We start from the raw sequence: 20,693 nt of genomic DNA, 5'->3' as shown, positions 1-20,693 counted from the left end.
ACTGATTAATGTTGGATAATTTAAACAACTTCCCTTCCCCCCCCTCAAAAAAAAAATTAAAAATATAATTGTATTATACTAAGCAGTAAAAAAAAAACAATATGTGATATGTGCAGTACAATTTAAAAACCAAAAAAAGGATAAAAAGGGAGTACAGTACATAATAAGTTATTCATGATGGTTGTCATCGTTTGTTTTTCTTTTATGGATGATCATAGTTTGGGGTAAATGATTTCATTGTAATTTTTGAATATGAGTTGCTTTTTCCTATAAAATTAAAAAGATAAATAAATAAGAATATTATATAGTTGAAATCAAGAATCAATTGAAGCTAGATCATCATAGAAAACGTGGAAGTACTGAACAGCCGTTTCGTCTTATTGTGGGATTCTTTGGTGGCAGTGCGCATTTACGATCCCACTTCACAAGATTCGAACCTAGGACCTACCAGTCTCATGCCACTTAACCGATAGATCACTGAGCCGGCATCCAATGGTGTTAATGTCTAACTTCAACCAATCCACGAAGTTGAGCAACCATTCACCAATTGTCTTCAGTGAGTTGATATCTCACAACAGACGTGGTTTGAACTCCAACTGGTCACTGCTTCTCACTAGAACTCCTGTATTTACCTTTCGAAGTCAGTCACTATTGACCATTCAACATCTATCAATGATCATCTTAATCACCATATGAAAGTGTAAGTGTTCTTTTTTCATAATCATAATAAAGAAGGTAATATGTAACTATTCCAAAAAAGAAAACTTACTAAACCATCTGGATTATAAAGACTTGTTTGTATATATGAACCAGTACCCCAAGTTGAATATGGTGCTTCAATATCATTTATATTAGAATTACGTGTAGTTGGTTTACCTGCCCATATCTGAAATGTTTATTTTTAAAGGATAAGATTATTTATGCTTAAATAATCATTAAATAAAGATCATAATAACAGATACTATTAATTATACGTTATTATACAGTAATGATTAGTGAATGTTGGATTCACGAGTCAATGTAAGCTAGACTACCATTAATAACCTGAAAGCATTGAACGGCCGTCTTGTCCTAATATGAGACTCCTCACCAGTGCTTACGCACGATCCCACACGTGAGACTCGGACATAGAACCTTGGGTTTCGCGGTTTCGCGTATGAACGCTTAATCTTCTAGACCATTTAGCTGTCATCCAATACTGTTAATATCTAACTTCAATCAATCCATGATCTTGTGGAACCCTTCATCCTGAGGTGGATAACTTACACACACTCAACATGGACTGAACTTCATCATGGTTTTTTCTCGTCAGAACTCCAAGAAATTCATCTTGAAGCTAATCAGTAGTGAGTACATGATTTTGATTAATTTTGCAGATTGAGAGTTCCAGATTTTTCAATAGTGATCTAGCTTAGATTGATTCATGAGTTCAATTATGAAAATACTATAATCTTCACAAATCCTCAAAATTCAAGGGAAACCAATAAATATATTCATCTTAAATAAATTTTTAGAAAAACCTGTTATCTAATATCTTCAAATATCGAGTTCAAGAGTTTTGAGACTCACTTACTCACTTACGCCTGTTACCCCTCGTTGAGGAGTATAGGCTACCCATCATTAGTCTCCATTCAACTCTGTACTAGGCAATCCTTTCCAGTTAACATTCATCCTTTTCATATCTGCTTCAATCTCCCGGCGTAATGTACTCTTTGGCCTTCCTCTTTTCTCCTCAGGATTCCAACTTAGGGCTTACCTCGTGATGCAGTAAGTAAGTAAGTCTACTCTACAGGACTTCAACACCACTTAGATCAAGAACACATGATTAACTTAACTAGAATGTAAATATATTTCCACACCAAAATCCGACACAATCCAACAACAGCCAATCAATAATAAGGATTTATTATTATTTTATTTAAACACATAAATATTGGTACAAGGAAACACCAGATAAATATGCGCCTCACAAGTCTCATTCCATTTGTGTGAGGGCTGTGATACTGCCCAGGTTCCCAGAATGAAGCAGGTGGTTTTCTTAGGGGGCCACACCTCGAGCCTTTGACCTAAAGGTCTAGTCCAAAAGGCAGTGGAGCATCGTGAGGAGATGCAGTCCCATAGTAGCCGGTGACCAACAGTTGGTTCATACGCCATTCGTTCCTTCAGGATACTGGAGCCCATGTGCACCATTGGTTTGGAATGAGGGTTTTCCAACTCCCCTAGGTGGACCAGCCGTGTCCACCAACCCGGTTAAAGCACCGGACATTCCCTTTTCGTCCTCTCAAATTCACAAACAACAGTAACGCCACAAGAAGACAGTGAGTAGGACGTCCCTGACAGTGGTTGTATGCACGTGATCATATAAGAACATTTCAAAAGGGAAAGCGATAGAATCATTTCTATTAATGAAACTAACGTTTATAACATCCGGGTGTCCAAACCGAAGTAGCTGGTTTTCTTATGGAAACACACTCCGAGCCTTTGACCTGAAGGTTTAACCCACAAATCAGTGGAGCAACGTCATGAGATGAAGTCTCATGGTAGTCGGTGACCAATAATTGGTTCATACCCCATTTATTTCTTCAGAATCCTGGAGCTCATTTGCACCACTGGTTTGAAACGAGGGTTTTCCAACCCCCTTAAGTGAATCCCCCATACCCACCAACCCGGTTAAAGCACCAAAGATTCGTTTTTCGCACTCTCCATTTCATAAACAACAGTAATGTCACGAGAAGGTAGTTAATAGGACTTCTATAACAGTGTCTGTATGCTCCGGGACTCGAACAAACAATACAAAATGAATTTCACTCAATGATTCTTATAGTTATCGACTTATTCAAACAATATTACACTTACTTTAACAGTTGAATGAGGTGATAAAGTATGATTAGGAAATGTATATCGAATTATTTGCCTTCCTTGGTCAATATTCCGAATAAGACACCAACCGAATAGTGATTCTTCCTAAATATCAGTTAGAAATTATTACTATTCACATATTATTAATATAGTTCAATTACTAATCTCCCATTGCTTTCTTAAAGAACTACATGAAAAACAACCTCATGTTGAAACTTACTTTCAAAATGATGCACAACTCTCCACATAGACTGGGATGGTTAGACCACTTATTACGTATGCCTGAACACCGATTACCACGACGAGCTATGCTGACTAGTGTAGGGGATGGTTGAAAGAGAGTTAGGGGTGGCCAAACCAAAACATGGCATCAGTCATTGAAGTCACTAACTTCTAGTATGAGTCATGTTGGTAGATGCAGACTACTTGGTTGGAGTTCGCGCGACTGTCGTAACCAATGGTTGGAGACTCTATGTGACATGGCTCAGAATCAATCACAATGGCATAGGTGTATACACTCTTGATCTTCCCTTAAACCTTAAGATTAAAATTGCATCATATCTCTCTTCCTTCCTATACTATATTCTTATATACAACCTATCTTTTATACACTACCACCACTAAATTAACTATTTCTATGAATCCGGTGTTCATCTTGTTGTGCTAATGATTAAGGTATGGCAACTTGGACCGATGCATATATGTGCCTGGTCCTACGTTGTAGCTGACTGACTGACTGAACTTGCTTTCAGATATATATCTTAATGTTTCAAAGTTTAAAGTTGTATTGTATACAATTAATTCAGTTAGATCAATTCACCATAGATGATGATATTTGTGTGATTGTTGGATGTGACTACAAACCCATTGAAACTACATTCTAAAAACAATTACTTTCAAACTCATGAACTAAATGATAATAAGCTTGTTATTAGATCTGAATACTTTGGATTGAATTCTGTGTAAGGGTGAGAGTCTGTACTATTGAGAAGTTGCAAAGTAAGACAAAATATCTGTCCAGTTCTCTTCTCTGGCTGATTGGAATTTACGGCAAAAGATATTTTAAGATCCTATTTTGTTTAGTGGATTACACTGAGATAAATCTTTTATAATTGTATGATCATAGTCAACTAAAAAATGGGAAAGACCGGACTGAACTCTAAGTGGTGTCCTGTAGTTAATGGATCTTGTTCATGAGCTAATGAGGGTGGCTAAGTAGAAATCAGGCTAACCATCTACTTTACTTAAACAGGTGGAAATTGGGCTAATCTTCCACTCTATCTTAAAATCTAATTAGTAGAAGGTAGTATATTCTTTGTATTGATATTGAAAGTAAAATATGAATTGTCGTACAGCTGGGACAAACAGCCATTTAGCTTACTGACTATTAAATATCTGATTTCCCTTCCTGTTATTGATTTCTAATACAGACTCACTGAGTGTGACTGCTTGTAATTGTGTTGAATAAAGTATTATCTAGTTTTAATATGATTCTCTAATCTGGGTCGTGAATCCTGGATCTGATATAACGTGACTAGTCTCATTATCTTATGAACATATTACGGTAGCATACCTGAGAGTGATCAAAATATTTTAAACCATCAGTCATGTCAGACATGCGTGAAAGGTTGTACTAGAGGAATGTTACCTTTTCTTTCCTGACCAAATTCAACCTGGGAAAGCCCATAGGGTTTGAGAGGGGTGAGCAAGAGCAAAGATAATAAATTGTTCCGTAAGCAGTATATGTGGGACGACATTAAACTTGCTTATGATGTGAGTGTGATGAGAGCATATCGTCAAATGATGACTTATAATCGAACTGATTTCATTACTTTTTATACATTCAGTGTTTAGTAACAGCGAGGCTACGATATAGAGTGACTTCTATCTATACTTATATGTATACTATGGAGAGTTTAGCCTTCGGTTTGTGCACTCTATGTATGCATGTCACGGATACTAGAGAGCGAAAGCATCTATTTATATACTATGGAAAATAGTACTAAGGCAACACTCATTAGCTAAGTTAATACAATACTGGTAGTCAATAATCTAAATGAGACTAAGAACAGAATATATGTAAATCGTTATAAATAAACAAATTTTCAGTACAGAGGTTTGTGAAGATTATCGAATGTGATTTATATGATCAACCAGCCTAAAAATGTCTATTGAAAACCAAGAAGCACCAAATAATTGTTTCTTCTTGGTATTGGACTCTTCAGCATTGAGAAACTACGACACTATCAACCGGGACCGAGGATGTAAATGCTTAGAACTACTATACATCAATGAATGATTATCATATGCTTGAAAATTGATTAACAATCAATTAGTTACTGAATATTAGTAAGTAGCATAAGGTTGATTACGGAAAGGAAAAAGTCAGAATAAGCACCATGTTATATTAGTGAAACTACAAAAAAGCGAAATGATGAGATTTCTCAGTGATATTGAATTATGAGGAGACAAGAAAATGGTAAAAGAAAGTACTATGGAATGGTTATACTACTAAAATAACTTAAAGTGATGTGCTTTGTTTTATATATAAGTTATATAATATAACCTTATGGGCCAGGGTACTTTTGCACTGGTTTTCAGGAGAACCAAACACTGTCCAGGCCTAACCCAAGCAGTACAGCTCAATCCCGCCCTATAGGAGAACCAGACACTATATAGGCTTCAACGCTACAATCCGAACAGCACAGCCCAATGCTGTGACGCAACCACTCAGGTACCAAACACCCTGGTGGACCATTCGCACCATTCATATACACATTTACATCCCGTGTATAAATATTCCGATCAGTGATCGCGTAAATCAATTATGCCCGGCACGAACAGGCCAAAGTTGACCCATTCCGCTTACACGACAGCCAAACCCATTAATATTGGCAATGGCGATATGCCTTACAATGCTCCAATGACCTAGGCCCTTGAGAACACTGAGAAGCAACCACCAGTATGAATGAAATCGGTTAACCTGCCAACCAACTTTTCACATGGACAGCCAGCAAAACTTGCCAAAGCAATGCCGAACCACCTACAATTTCAATGGCAAACTTCCAGTCTCACATAAGACCTTCAGCTCTACATGGCCATATCGATTATACTGTATACTACACACATATATAGGGTAGTAAGCGAAACAACCCATCCTGGAGTATTAGGGCCTAAGAACGCTTAAAACCCATTGTCTTGTGTCAGAATACTAATACAAGACCACCAAGATCATTTTTATCGCATTTTCGAAATTTTCATTTTTCCAACTTTCCAGACCCTGAGTAATGGGTAGTATCGCTGTGCTTTGTTTTACTCATAATAAATTTATTGTACAAATGCATTTTGTTCACAAAACAAATGACATTCAGACTAATAGTGCTCTAAAATAGTATGAACAACTATCTTATGTATAAACATACTACTAAATTATGTAAAGCTTATGGAATCGAGTAAATATTGTTTAATTTTTGAAACTATCTTAGGAAGTATTATAAGTATAGATGGATGGTGACTAGTAAAAGAATCCAGGACTTGCATTTCGTCTCATTTAAGACTTGTCTACTGGATGTGCCTGTATTTTACGGTTGACGATCATTTCAGAACTGGGACCCATTACCGTTAGCTTTAAATGCTATCACCTTACTCCCATAGCTACTGAGGTCGGATAGCCACTAGCTTGTGGCTAGGACTAATCGATCGCAGTCCTCATCTTACAAAGAATTATTATTTATATTTTTATTGTACAACATATAGTTCTCTTCATTCTGCTAGAATCTTTGTTCTTGCTGTAATCTTTTGCTTGGTTCATAAATCATTTTTCCCATGCTTGACCTTTCTAAAGTGATTACTATTTAATGGTGGATCAACTACTTATTTTCCTTTTACTTATGGCACATACGGTACGTAGTTTGTCAGTGAAAAAATTATTGAATTGTACAGCCATGAGATGCGATAGCTCAGTGGTTTTAGGTGTTCGACTTTATCCGCTAAGTTGAACTCAATTCAATTGAGTAGCATTACTAGTCATTACATTTAAAGTATGGCTTAAAGTAAAGTACATCAATCTGTACCGAATAAATGACTTAATAATGATGAATACAATAATTATAGTTTAGTTGAAGAGACGTAATAGTTGTTCATTGACCCCTAGTTTTTAGTGGCCCCTCAACTGTGACCAATCTGTGATGAATACAACCTAATCACTTGCTTGGTGAAAATGTACCTTTAAACTAATAAATATACTTGATGATTTCATATGTGTGAATAAGAGAAGAGTAGAAGTAAATCTAGAGAGGCAATGTATCTATTTGTTTATTTATTTATTTAAACACATAAATATTGGTTCGAAGGGGCACCAGATACATATGCGCCACACAAATCAAATGAAATTTGTGTGAGGGCTATGATACTGTCCAGGTGCCCAAACCGAAGCGGATGGTTTTCTTAGGGGCCATACCCGGAGCCTTCGACCTAAAGATCTGATCCACAAGGCATTGGAGCATCGTAAGGAGATGCAGTCCCATTGTAGCCGGTGACCAACAATTAGTTCATACGCCATTTGTTCCCTCAGAATATTGGAGCCCATTGTGCAACATTGGTTTGGAATGAGGGTTTTCCAACTCCCCTAGATGAAACTTTCGTGTCCATCAACCCGGTTAAAGCTCCGGACATTCGTGTTTTTCCTCTCAATTTCGTAAACAACAGTAATGTCACGAGAAGGTAGTGAGTAGGACTTCTCTGATAGAGGCGATGTTACGCGTGGCTATGTGAGAGTATTTCGAGAGGGAGAGCGCACTCTCCCCACTCTCAGCCGTACCAGGGCATTTGGGGGCCGAGGTAATGTATCACATTTTACTGATTCTCAGTAAAAATTTATTATAATCAATTAGTTTTGTACACACCTACACCTCATATCTCCTTTTATCTTTGTGTCTACGCAATCTTCAATCATTGAAATATATCTATTTCTTATATGAGTTCGTTCCATTTCTTGAGTAATATTACTATTGATCAATCATAACCAATATACAATCATTGTAAATTGATTGATTCTTTTGTACCAGTCAGTTCCAATGAATCTCAATAGGAATATTTAAAAACTGAATCACAGTAAAACGGATTATACATAGGTAAAGTATGATATTTAAGCTAAAGAGATATTGTGTTATGTGCTACTGATGTGGACAGATATAAGTAGTATGTATCACGAATCAAAAGTGGAATGCCTAGAGGCAGAAGAGTGAGAAGATCGAAAAGAGTTAACGAGAACTAAGAGTGATTGATATAGAAATGAAGGAACAATGACGTCTGAGAAGACTGATGAACAGTTTTCAGTATGAAGTATTTACTGTATAGTTCTCAGATTCTATTAAGAGGTTCTGTAATTTTGTATTCAAATACATTTGGTTATCCTACACTGGTGTTCTCGTTCAATACAATATGACTATATTGGCTTTACTACTTAATTACTATCATTCACATTCACACAATAAGTTATTGATGAACTGTCAATGACATCTTCAAAGAATATACATGAGTATAGACCTGTATGAAACTTAGAATTACAGTAGATACACTGCTCACTGTCTAACATTATACTACAAGGATTCATCCTACATTCTATCTAAACCCTTAGATCTTTGTCTCAGTATTATTGTTTTACAATATATACTACAAACCTCTTTCAATCAACTATTTCCTAGAAAGTAAGAAAGAAAACGACATCTATATTACATAAACCAATCAGTCAGTCAGTTACAACGTAGAACTTCGTATGTACGTACATCAGTTCCATTTGCCATACTACATTAACACAGAGATGGAGTTGTCGATTCAAAACCCATAGTGGTAGAAGTAGTAAGAATATAAGCAGTAATCGGAAAGATTAGGGTTTGAAGATGTTATTCAAGGAGTATAATCCAATGAAATAAATTTGAAAAGAGAAGAAAGGGACATGAAGAATTCAGAAGATTAGGATCTGGTAGAACACAAAGAGTGGATGCACTTTCGCTATTGCAAACGATTTTGAGCCATGTCATTCAAGGTCTCTAACCATCGATTGCTATCATCTCACGAATCCCAACCAGGTAGTCTACACCTACCCACATATACCAATCAACGTAAACATTAGGAAACCACATACTCCCTACTGATAACTTTATATCTGTCCAATAAGTTAGCGAATATCCAAGTTCAGTAGCTCAATAGATAAATCATTGTCTTTTGGAAGTGATGAATTATTGTTACAAGTCTCTGTATGGATATGAATACTAAAAGATATCAGGTTCATGCAACTGATGAGTCTCATATGAGATGAAACACACTAAAAATTGTTATATAACAGTTTAATTATCTACTCACCGTATTTCCTTTATTTAATATTTCAATATAAGATCCATTCTTTGCACAATCATTAATAACTAAATGTCCACGAGTAAATGTTTCACTATGACTCATTGAATTTTGTTGTTTATCAACTGGGAAAAATAAAAAATAATAAAGATTTTGTGCAAAAATTTAGGAATGTAACGACAGTTACTTACGCCTGTTACCCCTCGTCGAGGAGCATAGGCCGCACACCAGCATTCTATATCCAACTCTGTCCTGAGCAATCCTTTCCAGTTCTTTCCAGTTAATATTCACCCTTTTCATATCTGCTTCAATCTCCCGGCGTAACGTGTTCTTTGGCCTTCCTCTTTTCCGCTTCCCTTCCGGATTCCAAGTTAACGATTGCCTCGTGATACAGTTTGGTGATTTCCTCAATATATGTCCGATCCACTTCCAACGTCTTTTCCTAGTTTCCCTTTCAGCTGGAAGCTGGTTTGTCCTCTCCCATAAAACGGTGTTGCTGATAGTATCCAGTCAGTGAATGTTAAGTACTTTGTGAAGACAACTATTTATAAATACTCGTACCTTCTTGACGATGGATGTAGTAGTTCTCCACATTTCAGCTCCGTACAGTAGGACTGTCTTGACGTTCGTATTAAAGATTCTGACCTTGAAATTAGTTGAGAGTTGTTTTGAGTTCCATATGTTCTTCAATTGTAGAAATGCTGTCCTTGCTTTGCCAATCCTCACCTTTACATCTGGATCCGATCTTCCTTGTTTATCAATGAGATTACCCAGGTATGTGAATGTTTTCACCTCTTCCAAAGTTTCGCCATCAAGTGTGAACGAGATGGTGTTTTCCGTTTCGTATTTGAGAATCTTACTTTTTTCCTTTGTGTATGTTGAGGCCTATAATATAGCGACACTAATAACTACAATACATCTAATCTTCTATGCACCATTCAAAATATACTTTTTGTATATCGGATGACTGTTTTTTTTATGGCATATGATATCAATCTAAATAGGTTTAAAAAGAATAAGGGGCCGAAGTTTTAGATCATTTGAGTCTTTTCTTCAAAACTTTTCTCGAATACGCACGATCCTCAATTGACTGAGAATTTCAAAACGATGACCTGTATATATTAGAGTCCGTATGTTAACAATGAATTATCGACTGAAAGTTCTATAATTCAAGCAATCGTCTTTGAAACAAAGTATCAATAATCTGGTGTCATTCAACACTAGAGAAGATAAATGCGAGAGAAGAATTTCTGAATCACAGAACAACTGAACAGTAATATTTTCTAATTCTTTTTATTTTCTCTTGGCCTTATTCTATCGAAAGCCATCTTCCAGAAGATATAAGTGTTTATTAACAGTTGTCTACGCAAAATACTTCGGATCCGTTAAACAGACACTATCAGCAACAATCTACTGTGGGAGACAACAAACCAGATTCCAATGGAGGAAGAAATCAGGAAGAAGCACTGGAAGTGGATAGGAGACACATTGAGGAAATCAACACATTGTGTCACAAGAGAAGCCCTCACATGAAATCCTGAAGATCAAAGGAGAAGAGGAAGACCAAAGAATACATTACGGCGAGAAATGGAGACAGACATGAGAAGAATGAACAACAACTGGATGCAACTAGAAAGGAAGACCGAGGACAGAGTGAGTTAGAGAATGCTGGTTGGCAGCCTATGCTCCATTGAGAGTAACAGGAGTAAGTAAGTAAGTAAGTAAGTAAGTAAGTAAGTAAGTAAGCCTTATTCTATGTCATACAGATGTCTTCCAAATTCAATTAGCTTCTTATGTATTGAAACTCAATCTACTAACTAGTAGTATATCAGATTCATTAAAAAATTGATAATAAGAAAACTTGACTGGTAAGATCAACTTAAATGTGTACGAAAATAAGTGATTATACTCACACTACATTATCAATCAACTATAGTTAGGAAATACTATCATTGTATTGCATTCGAATACCTATCTATTCACTTTAATGGTTTGTAACAGAAATTAAGAATGATACAATCAAACTTACGATCAGAGTAACTACAAGATAAATGATGATTACCTGGAAAAGATTATAGAAGAAAAGAAATTTTTGAAGTTCAATTTCAACATGTAAATGTTTATTTTCATAATGATACACAATTTTTGTTATTACCTAACTTCCTTCTCATTTCCTTCCAGCCTTGAAGGTTGGTAAAGCTTTGCTGGAAGCTGATTAACTTATCAGCTGACGAGTCCCGAATAGGACGAAACGTGCATCCTGGATTCCACTGCTGGCCACTATCCATCTCTGCTTACCATGCTTGTGAATTTAGGCTATATCGAGGCAATACGCACAGTATGCACATATACTAATTAGAGACTAACCAGTTGCAGTCCTAAAAACATCAATAGGAAGATTCAAACAAACAATACTAAATGAATTATCCGGATACTGTTTATTTACTTTAGCTGGACACATACCGGGGCCAAACATAATTTTTCAGTGAGGAATCTTTTGTTGTCAGATCAAAATGAACAATTCACTGACATTTTTTAAATTTGTAATTTTGAGTTGCATACACACCGAAAATACACAAATCAGAGACCTATGAATTCTTAGCATACACATAGATACAAGTGCTTTGCTAGGATTTGATAATCTCGCGAGGGCTAGATGGACTCCTAGCCTAAGATGGTGGAGAAGATTTGTAGCTCAGATGGATGATTCTGATGGAGTTTTATTCTCTGAGCTGGATGGTTTGGTCGTGGAGCTTTCATCGTCCTTCTGAACGACATCATCAGCACAAACTTCGGGTAGAAGTGAAGTGTTTGAATTTCTCCACATGTGATTCACAGCTTGTCCTCTGCACCTCGATGTTGATTGGTTCTTATTGACCTTAAATCTGTCATTGTTTATTTCTTTGTTTTGGTTGTATCTCTCATTGGTTTGATTTTTGTTCCTATGTTTCTATATAATTTTCCTGATTGGTTGGTAAATGGGTTTGATTGACACCTAGCCTTTTATTTAGAAGGTATGTATTACATGCACACTTAAAGTACATAAGTTGGAGACCTATGAATTCCCTAATATATATACAAGGATGAGTAACATGATTAAGGGGGTACGATAGTCTCTACTCTCATATTTGTTTTGTTATCGCTGTTGAAGTTTTAGCAAATATATACTTTATGCACACCTGAAACACACAGATTCAGAACCTGTGTATACCATGGCATACACATAAAAATAGATGCACCCAGGTATCCACCATGGTTAATATTTTCAACCTGATATTTTCGGTAGAAGTATTGGACTAGGATGATCTTCATTGAACTGTTCATGTCAGCTCATGAGACAAATCCTACTATCCTGTAGGTACTAAGAGAAGTTGTAAGTCCGGCTTCAGTTCATGGGCAAGAGTTTAATTCTACGTTAATTCTACCCATTTAAAGAAAACTAGATTCCTGATCTGAATCATACATCATCATCATTATCATCTGCTTCGATCTTTGATATTTATTTATTTGTATGGACATATTAATATTCGTACAAAGGGGCACTGAATACATATGCGATACTCAAGTCATTCGATTTGTGTGTGGGATGTGATAGTGCATGGGTGTCCAGACCGAAGCACGCGGTTTTCTTAAAGGAACGCACCCCGATTCTTTGACCTGAAGGTCTAATCCACAAGGCAATGGAACAACGTTAGTGGTGCAGTTCCGCAGTAGCAGATGACCAATAATTGGTTCATACGTCATTTGTTCCCTCAAGATCCTGGAGCCCTTGTACACTATTGGTTTGGAATCACGGTTTCCCATCTTTCCTAGATGGATCCTCCATATCCAGCGACCCGGGTAAATTACCGAACTTTCGCTTTTCGTTATCTCAACAACACCCCTGGTCCGAGAAGATAATGAGTAGGACTTCTTTAATAGTGGCTGTATACACGTGGTCATGTGGGAGCATTCAAGGTGGAGAGCGAACTCTCCCCACCTTTGGTCGTACCAGAGCATTTTGGAGCTAATCTTTCATAGCTGAAAGTTCAAGCTCAAAGAACATATATTTCACAAATGAATTATAAAAACGTTATCATTAATGTAATATGGCCATCAGTATACTTAAACAAACTAACTGAAGATTCCTTATTTAAAGTTATATATGAATAAAGGTAATATCAAAAGAATAACTGTTTGAAAAACTTAAAAATGTACTAATTCATTATAATTGATCATTAAACAAATAAATTCTTAAAGAATTTTATAAAGTTGAAATCATGAGTCAATTAAAGCTAGATCACCATGAAAAACCTGGAAGCACTGGACGGTCGTTTCGTCCTATTGTGGGGCTCCTCAGCGGTGCGCATCCACGATCCCACCTCGTTAGATTCCAACTCACGGCTTATCAGTCTCGTGCGCGAGCACTTAATCTCTAGACCACTGAGTTGGAGGATCTCTAACGGTGTTAATGTCTAACTTCAACCAATCCACCAAATAGCATTACTGTCCACCATTGTCTTTAGTGAGTTACTATTTCACAACAGACCTGGTTGAACTCCATTGGTCACTGTTTCTCACTAGAACTCCAAGAAAATACCTCTTGAAGCTAGTCACTAGTATTGGTCTAGCTTCAATTGACTCATGATCTTTTTTTTCATTCACTGGGACATTGTATACTTTTATTGTATTGAACAAAACACTAGTTGGTGAAAATCGAATGTATTTAAGCACAAATTACAAACTATCTTACTAAAATCTGATTACCATACAGTAGTAAACAGTTAATTTGTAAACTATCAATCCATTGTCTCAGTCTTAACTATTCCTTCAGTAGTAAATATCAATCCATCTTCTCTAATTTCATTGTTCATGCATTTTCCTACCAATTGCGCTTCATTTAAGTTCTTTCCTTATCGATCTTCTACCAAAATACATTCTATATCTGACCATCACCATATACTACTTATATGGATATAAGTAGACCACACTACACTACTACTAATAATAATAATATTTAATCATTTTTATGATTTACTTATTCTGATAAATCAAGTTGCTTTTTTTTTAAAATAGGCGTTGTTCTTTGTATCTAATCTTTCCTTTTTCTTCTCCCTCCCCTTTTTTTCTTCTTTCCCCCTAAATTACAGGTTTTTTTTATTAAGTTACTCTTTCATGAAAAGAATAAAATTTTTAGTAACTAGTCGGTGAAAAAAAAACAGAGAGAAGTGTTCATAATAAACACAAAGAAATTTTGCGAAAAGAATATGGTATAGAAAAAGAAAAAAAAACGGGGGAATAGTGTTGAAAAGATTATGTTGACAACAAAGATATAAACAAAGGTTTAAACATTGTGTATGTGTGTATGTGTATGTGGACACGTGGATCTATGTCAGTAAGTAGTATACTCATGATTTAAGTAGATATATTATCCAGATATATTTTTTTTTTAGCTAAAATTCTTGTTTCGTAGGTTACACCCAATACTCACTTTAGGACAAAAGAAGAATATGAATGATAATAATAAGAGTAATGGTAAGGATGTGATATTTTTGCTTCTTTCTATTGTTTACCTATAATGATACGTCATCATTACTAATTGTGTTCATCTACACCTATTTATGTGGGTTAACCAGTTGAATTTTGTACATGAAAAGAAGTAATCAAAATAATTGATTATTTCATTGTTTATTTATTGATATCCTTTCTTTTTAAATGGGAGAAAACAAACTAGATTCCATCCAGCGGAGGAAGAAATTAGGAAGAAGCGCTGGAAGTGGTAAGGATATACATTGAGGAAAGCTGCCAACTGAGTCACATGACAAGGCCACACATGGAATCCTTGAGGCCAAAGGAGAAAAAGAAGACCAAAGAACACAATACGATGAGAAATGGAGACAAATTTATTTATTTATTATTTGAACACATAAATATTGGTACAAAGGGTCACCAGATATATATGCACCACACAAAAAATTGTCATTTCATTTAATTGTGTGATGGCTATGATACTGTCCGGGTGCCCAGACCAAAGCAGGTGGTTTTCCTAAGGGGCCACACCCGGAGCCTTTGACCTAAAGGTCTGATCCACAAGGCAGTGGAGCATCATGAGGATATGCAGTCCCATGGTAGCCAGTCATCAACGATTGATTCATACTCCACTTGTTCCCTCAGGATACTGGAGCCCATGTACACTATTGGTTTGGAATGAGGGTTTTCCAACTCCCCTAGGTTGAGTTTCCGTGTCCACTGACCCGGTTAGAGCACCGGACATTCTTTTTTCGTCCTCTCGATTTCTTAAACAACAGTAATGCCACGAGAAGGCGGTGAGTGAACAACAACTGGATAGAACTAGAAAGGAAGGCCAAGGACAGAGTGGGTTGGAGAATACTGGTCAGCGGCTTATGCTCCATTGGGAGTAACACGCGTAAATAAGTAAGTTTTTTCCAAAAAAAGTTCATTTTATTTACTTACCTTCAATAGATCGTTCAACAAAATGATGTGATCTAGTTGATTGACCGCTAGGTTCTTCTCTTTCTACCCATCTTCCAGAACTAAATATACATAAAATTATAAATAATTGATAATTGACATTGTCGCAAAAGTTAATAATGATAGTGTTTCAACCAAGAACAAAAAAAAATCATAAACACAGTCAATCTGATCAGTATCTTGACTAAATGTATGAACTAATATGAAATCTGATATTTATCAAGTCTCCTAATAGTTAAACATCTATAATGAATTAAAGACTGGATAACATATTCGTTGCCTACCGTTGCTGCTATCTTGACGTGGTGGTCGGGCTTACCTACCGTGATGACTGGAACAATCGTTCCTCAAGGTCCTACCATGCCAGACAGGTCGTTTGAAGAGCGGTGAGACTAAACACAGCAAACCCAAGGTCCGAAGTCGAAGTCGTACAGCTTACTGTACAGAGGTGTGACAGCAGTATGGTGTTTCCTTCAGACAACCAGCATAACAGCGATGCTGCCTTCCTACAACGAGGGGTGGGGTTAGAAAAGGTTGACCCTAAAAATGCACACCTCGCCTTATTCTATGGATATCCGTCTCCGGCGGTAAGGTCCTTTGAATAACGGAGCTAACACAAAAATTACCCACAAAAAGGTCGTGTGTGACTGACCTCAAGCAGTTGTCCCTTGGGCACTGCGGTCACGCTCTCAGGTCATTAAGACCACTTCTAATCTAATTTCCTTTTCAGGTACCTCCAGAAGAACCGTTCCACGATGTGGGCAACCGGGAAGTGATAACCGCCCTCATACCTCTAACCTCATTTATAACTCATATTCTTCAATATTCAATGATAGACGTGGATAAAGAATAAGCACTCCATTAGGATTAACAGGCGTAAGTAAGTAAGTAAGTAAGTAACAAGTTCATAGCATGTATATGTATATGTATATGTATGTATGACGTAATTGATCATACAAAACTGTTTCAAATGACTTACACATTATTATGAGATTGTTTTTGATGTTGTGATGATCCTGTTGTATAAGATGGTACATGTATATTTAATTCATTACGTGGACGATAATTTCCTGATCCTGATCGATTCGAATGATGTGATTGATGTGGATTTTGTTTATCATTTGTATGAGATTTTGTATTTGATATTAAAGAATCTTGTGCTTCTAATAATCGACTATATGCAGCTATTTCAGCTTCTAAATTTAATTTTGCATCAGTTAATGAAGATAATTCTTTATGAAGTCTTGTTAATGCTTCTTCAGCTGACTGTTTTTCATGTTCTGATTCAGTGATTAGTTTATTTAATTGATTACGTAAATTTCTTGATTCTTCAACGGATTCATTTAAAGAACGTTCTAATTGATCACACTAAAAAATATGAGAAAAATTGGGAAATATTGTTTATTTATATCGATAATATAGATTATAAAAGATGTAAATATTATAGTGGTGTAGTCTACTTATATCCATATAAGTAGTTTATGATGAGGGTCAGACATAGAATGTATTTTGGCAGAAGATCGATAAGGAAAGATCCAAAACAAGGCGCAATCGATATGAAAATGAATGAACGATGAAATCAGAGAATATGGACTGATATTTGTAGAAGGAATGGTCAAAATTGCAAACTAAGTGTTTACTGTATGGTTATCAGATTTTAGTGAGATAGTCTGTAATTTGTGCTTAAATACATTTGATTGTCCCCACCCGTGTTCTTGTTCATTACAACAATTGACTAATTGATTAACACTCTTATACAAGGTTCAAACGCATAAAATCCTTAAACAGGAAAAGGGGGAAGTTAAATTTGATAACAAGAATAAATGATGAATTTATATTCAACTTTGAACCAATCCACGAAGTTGACCAACCATTTCGCCAATGTCTTCAGTGAGTTGATATCTTCCAACAGACCTGGTTACTGCTTCGATTAAGTGCTCGCACGCGAGACTGATAGGTTATGGGTTCGAATCTTGCGAGGCGGGGTCGTGGATGTGCACTGCCACTGAGGAGTCCCACAATAGGACGAAACGGCCATCCAGTGTTTCCAGGTTTTCCATGATGGTCTAGCTTCAGTTGAATCATGACTTCAACTATATATAAAAGATTACTAAAAATCTGCACAAACAACCCACTTATCATATGCTCACTAGTGAATGGCTCCATGAGGTATTTCCTGGAGTTCTAGTGAGAAGCAGTAACCAGTGGAGTTCAACCAGGTCTGTTGTGAGATATCAACTCACTGAAGACATTGGTGAAATGGTTGCTCAACTTCCTGGATTGGTTGAAGTTAGACATTAACATTAACAAGATCTTGTTAACTACATTATATCTATATGAATTTTAATTATTCATCTAATGAAAATTATTGACTGATCTCTTGAAATTTAAATTCTCGAACAGTGACCTAATATAGATGATATTGTTTGAACCAAACTAGATGAACACGGTGGATCTCATGCAGATGTGAGGGCACGGATAGGTAAAGCAAGAGCAACATATTTACAATTGAAGAACATTTGGAACTCAAAACAATTGTCAACTAACACCAAAGTCAGAATTTTCAATACAAATATCAAAACAGTTCCACTGTACGAAGCGGAGACGTGGAGAACTACGAAAGCCATCAACCAGAAGATATAAGTGTTTATTAACAGTTGTCTATGCAAGATACTTCGGATCCGTTGACCAGACAGTATCAGCAACAATCTACTGTGGGAGACAACAAACCAGATTCCAATAGAGGAAGAAATCTGGAAGAAGCACTGGAAGTGGATAGGACATACATTGAGGAAATCACCCAACTGTGTCACAAGACAAGCCCTCACATGGAATCCTGAAGATCAAAGGAGAAGAGGAACACCAAAGAACACATTACGCCGAGAAATGGAGACAGACATGAGAAGAATGAACAAAAACTGGATGGAACTATAAAGGAAGGCTGAGGACAGAGTGGGTTGGAGAATGCTGGTCGGTGGCCTATGCTCCATTGAGAGTAACAGGCGTAAGTAAGTAAGTAAACTAGATACTATCGGCTTTCATTTACACCGAAACTATAACCCAGTATCCATAACTTCAAATAATAAAGTATGACCTTAGAAGTAAAATAAACAAAATAGAATGAAATCTATATCAGAATACTAAACCTACTTGACTATTGGACCTATCAAAACAGAAATATCTGTCAATTCACATCTACCACACATAAAATCTCCTTATTACTCAAATGAATGAAGTCTATTAAGCACTCTAGAAAAATGTACTTCAATTATCTACTGGTATTCATTCTAATGAACAACTTAGTTGATCATCACATGTCAGTCATAAAATAAAGATGCCCTTAAACAACCTTATGTATATATATATATATATATATATATATATGTGATAGCGGATGTTTTTTTGTCCAGCTTCATGAAACTATTCAACAAGAAAAAAATACCATACATACTTCTCTTTATAGAAGTACATTTAACACAAAAAAGGTACCATTTAGAAATTAATTATAGTAGACTTACTCTTGCACGTAATTGATCATCACGACCTCTTGTACCTTCTAAAGCACTTTTAAGTTTTGAATTTTCTTCTTGTAATCTATTAAATTCATTACGTTGTGATGAATCTTGTCTATTTAATTCATCCAACTAAAATATATTAAACAAAAACAAATAAGTTGATAAAGAAGATGGTTACTACTCTGTGAACAATCAATTGTACATGACATATTAGGATAATCATGACTAGAACTGCTCAAAAGGAAACATCTTAGACCATGAAACTGGGTTATACCGTTTTGAATCACATAACGATCATCAGTTCCTTCTAGATTGTAATTAAGCCTTATTGAAAAGTTAAAACTAACTTGGAACCTAGTTCAAGCGGGGTATCATACCGACTACCTCCTACTACTTAACAATACTTAAGAAAAAACAACCAGAGTGTCTTGATACAGGAAGATAAATTCAGATTATCAGTGATGCAGCAAAACACAACAACAACTAACCCAAGTCAGAAAATTACTTGTAGATGAAGAAACACTGGAAAGTTGTTTCGTTCTCTTGTATAGAACTCATAATAGATTGGTTTCTACAATACGATTAGAAATTGAACTCAAGACCCTCAACTTCTTAACCTTAATGAATTACCGATGTTGTGTAGCTATTGTCTGATGCCATTGATAAGTAACTGACTCATACTCCCGAGTTAACCTCTTGAAATTAGTCACTAGTTAGCACATTTTTACTACTAGTAGTATAGATGGATCATGGAGATTAATGGATCTTATAGTTTTACATGTATTATGATTGTCATCATAATAATAGATCCATGTTTTAATAGAAATCATGAGTCGATTGAAGGTAGACCACTATGCGAAACCTGGAAGCACTGAAAGGCCGTTCCGTCCTATCATGGGACTCCTCAGCAGTGCGCATCCACGATCCCACCTAGCATGATTCGAACCCAGGACCTACCAGTCTCGCGCTGGAGCACTCAACCTATAGACCACTGAGCCGGCCGGCATCCAACAGTGTTAATGTATAACGTCAACCAATCCACGAAGTTTGAGCAAGTGTTTACCAATTGTCTTTAGTGAGTTGATATCTCTACAACAGACTTGCTTGAACTCCACTGGTCACTGCTTCCCATTAGATGCAGGCTCAGTGACTTATCGGTTGAGTGCTCCGGAGAGAGACTGGTAGGTCATGGGTTCGAATCTCGCGAGTGCAGGATCGTGGATGCGCACTTCTGATGAGTCCCATAATAGGATGAAACGGCCGTCCAGTGCTTCCAGGTTTTCCATGGTGTTCTAGCTTCAACTGACTCATGATTTCAACTATGAAAATACTGAAATCTCCACAAAACCCCTTCAGATCCATTCCTATTGAAATTCTATAGAGATATTTAGAGAAATTTTCTAATCAATTCTATTATTCACACTTATAATAAGGAAGAAGACCCATGGATATTGATTATATCAAAAGTACAATATAAATATGTAATACAGTATA

At 36.2% G+C, this 20,693-nt stretch overlaps 1 protein-coding gene across 1 annotated transcript in view; it reads right to left on the bottom strand.

Annotated features, from left to right (window-relative positions):
* Window positions 1-234: 234 nt before the first annotated feature.
* Smp_170930 (putative intermediate filament proteins) overlaps window positions 235-20,693 on the bottom strand; it is a gene marked incomplete at both ends in the record, with an annotated part of 52,827 nt that continues 32,368 nt past the window's right edge. The window contains 8 exons of the mRNA XM_018795319.1: window positions 235-267; window positions 770-886; window positions 2,857-2,964; window positions 9,223-9,338; window positions 11,800-11,832; window positions 15,667-15,746; window positions 16,664-17,052; window positions 19,203-19,328. Of these exons, the coding sequence (XP_018649644.1) occupies window positions 235-267; window positions 770-886; window positions 2,857-2,964; window positions 9,223-9,338; window positions 11,800-11,832; window positions 15,667-15,746; window positions 16,664-17,052; window positions 19,203-19,328 (1,002 nt within the window). The remainder of the gene's footprint in view (window positions 268-769; window positions 887-2,856; window positions 2,965-9,222; window positions 9,339-11,799; window positions 11,833-15,666; window positions 15,747-16,663; window positions 17,053-19,202; window positions 19,329-20,693) is intronic.

The sequence above is a fragment of the Schistosoma mansoni genome, chromosome 2 (assembly GCF_000237925.1).
Source record: "Schistosoma mansoni strain Puerto Rico chromosome 2, complete genome".
NCBI lineage: Eukaryota > Metazoa > Platyhelminthes > Trematoda > Strigeidida > Schistosomatidae > Schistosoma > Schistosoma mansoni.
The sequence above is the reverse complement of the archived record's forward strand: the minus strand, read 5'-3'. Positions and strand labels throughout refer to the sequence as shown.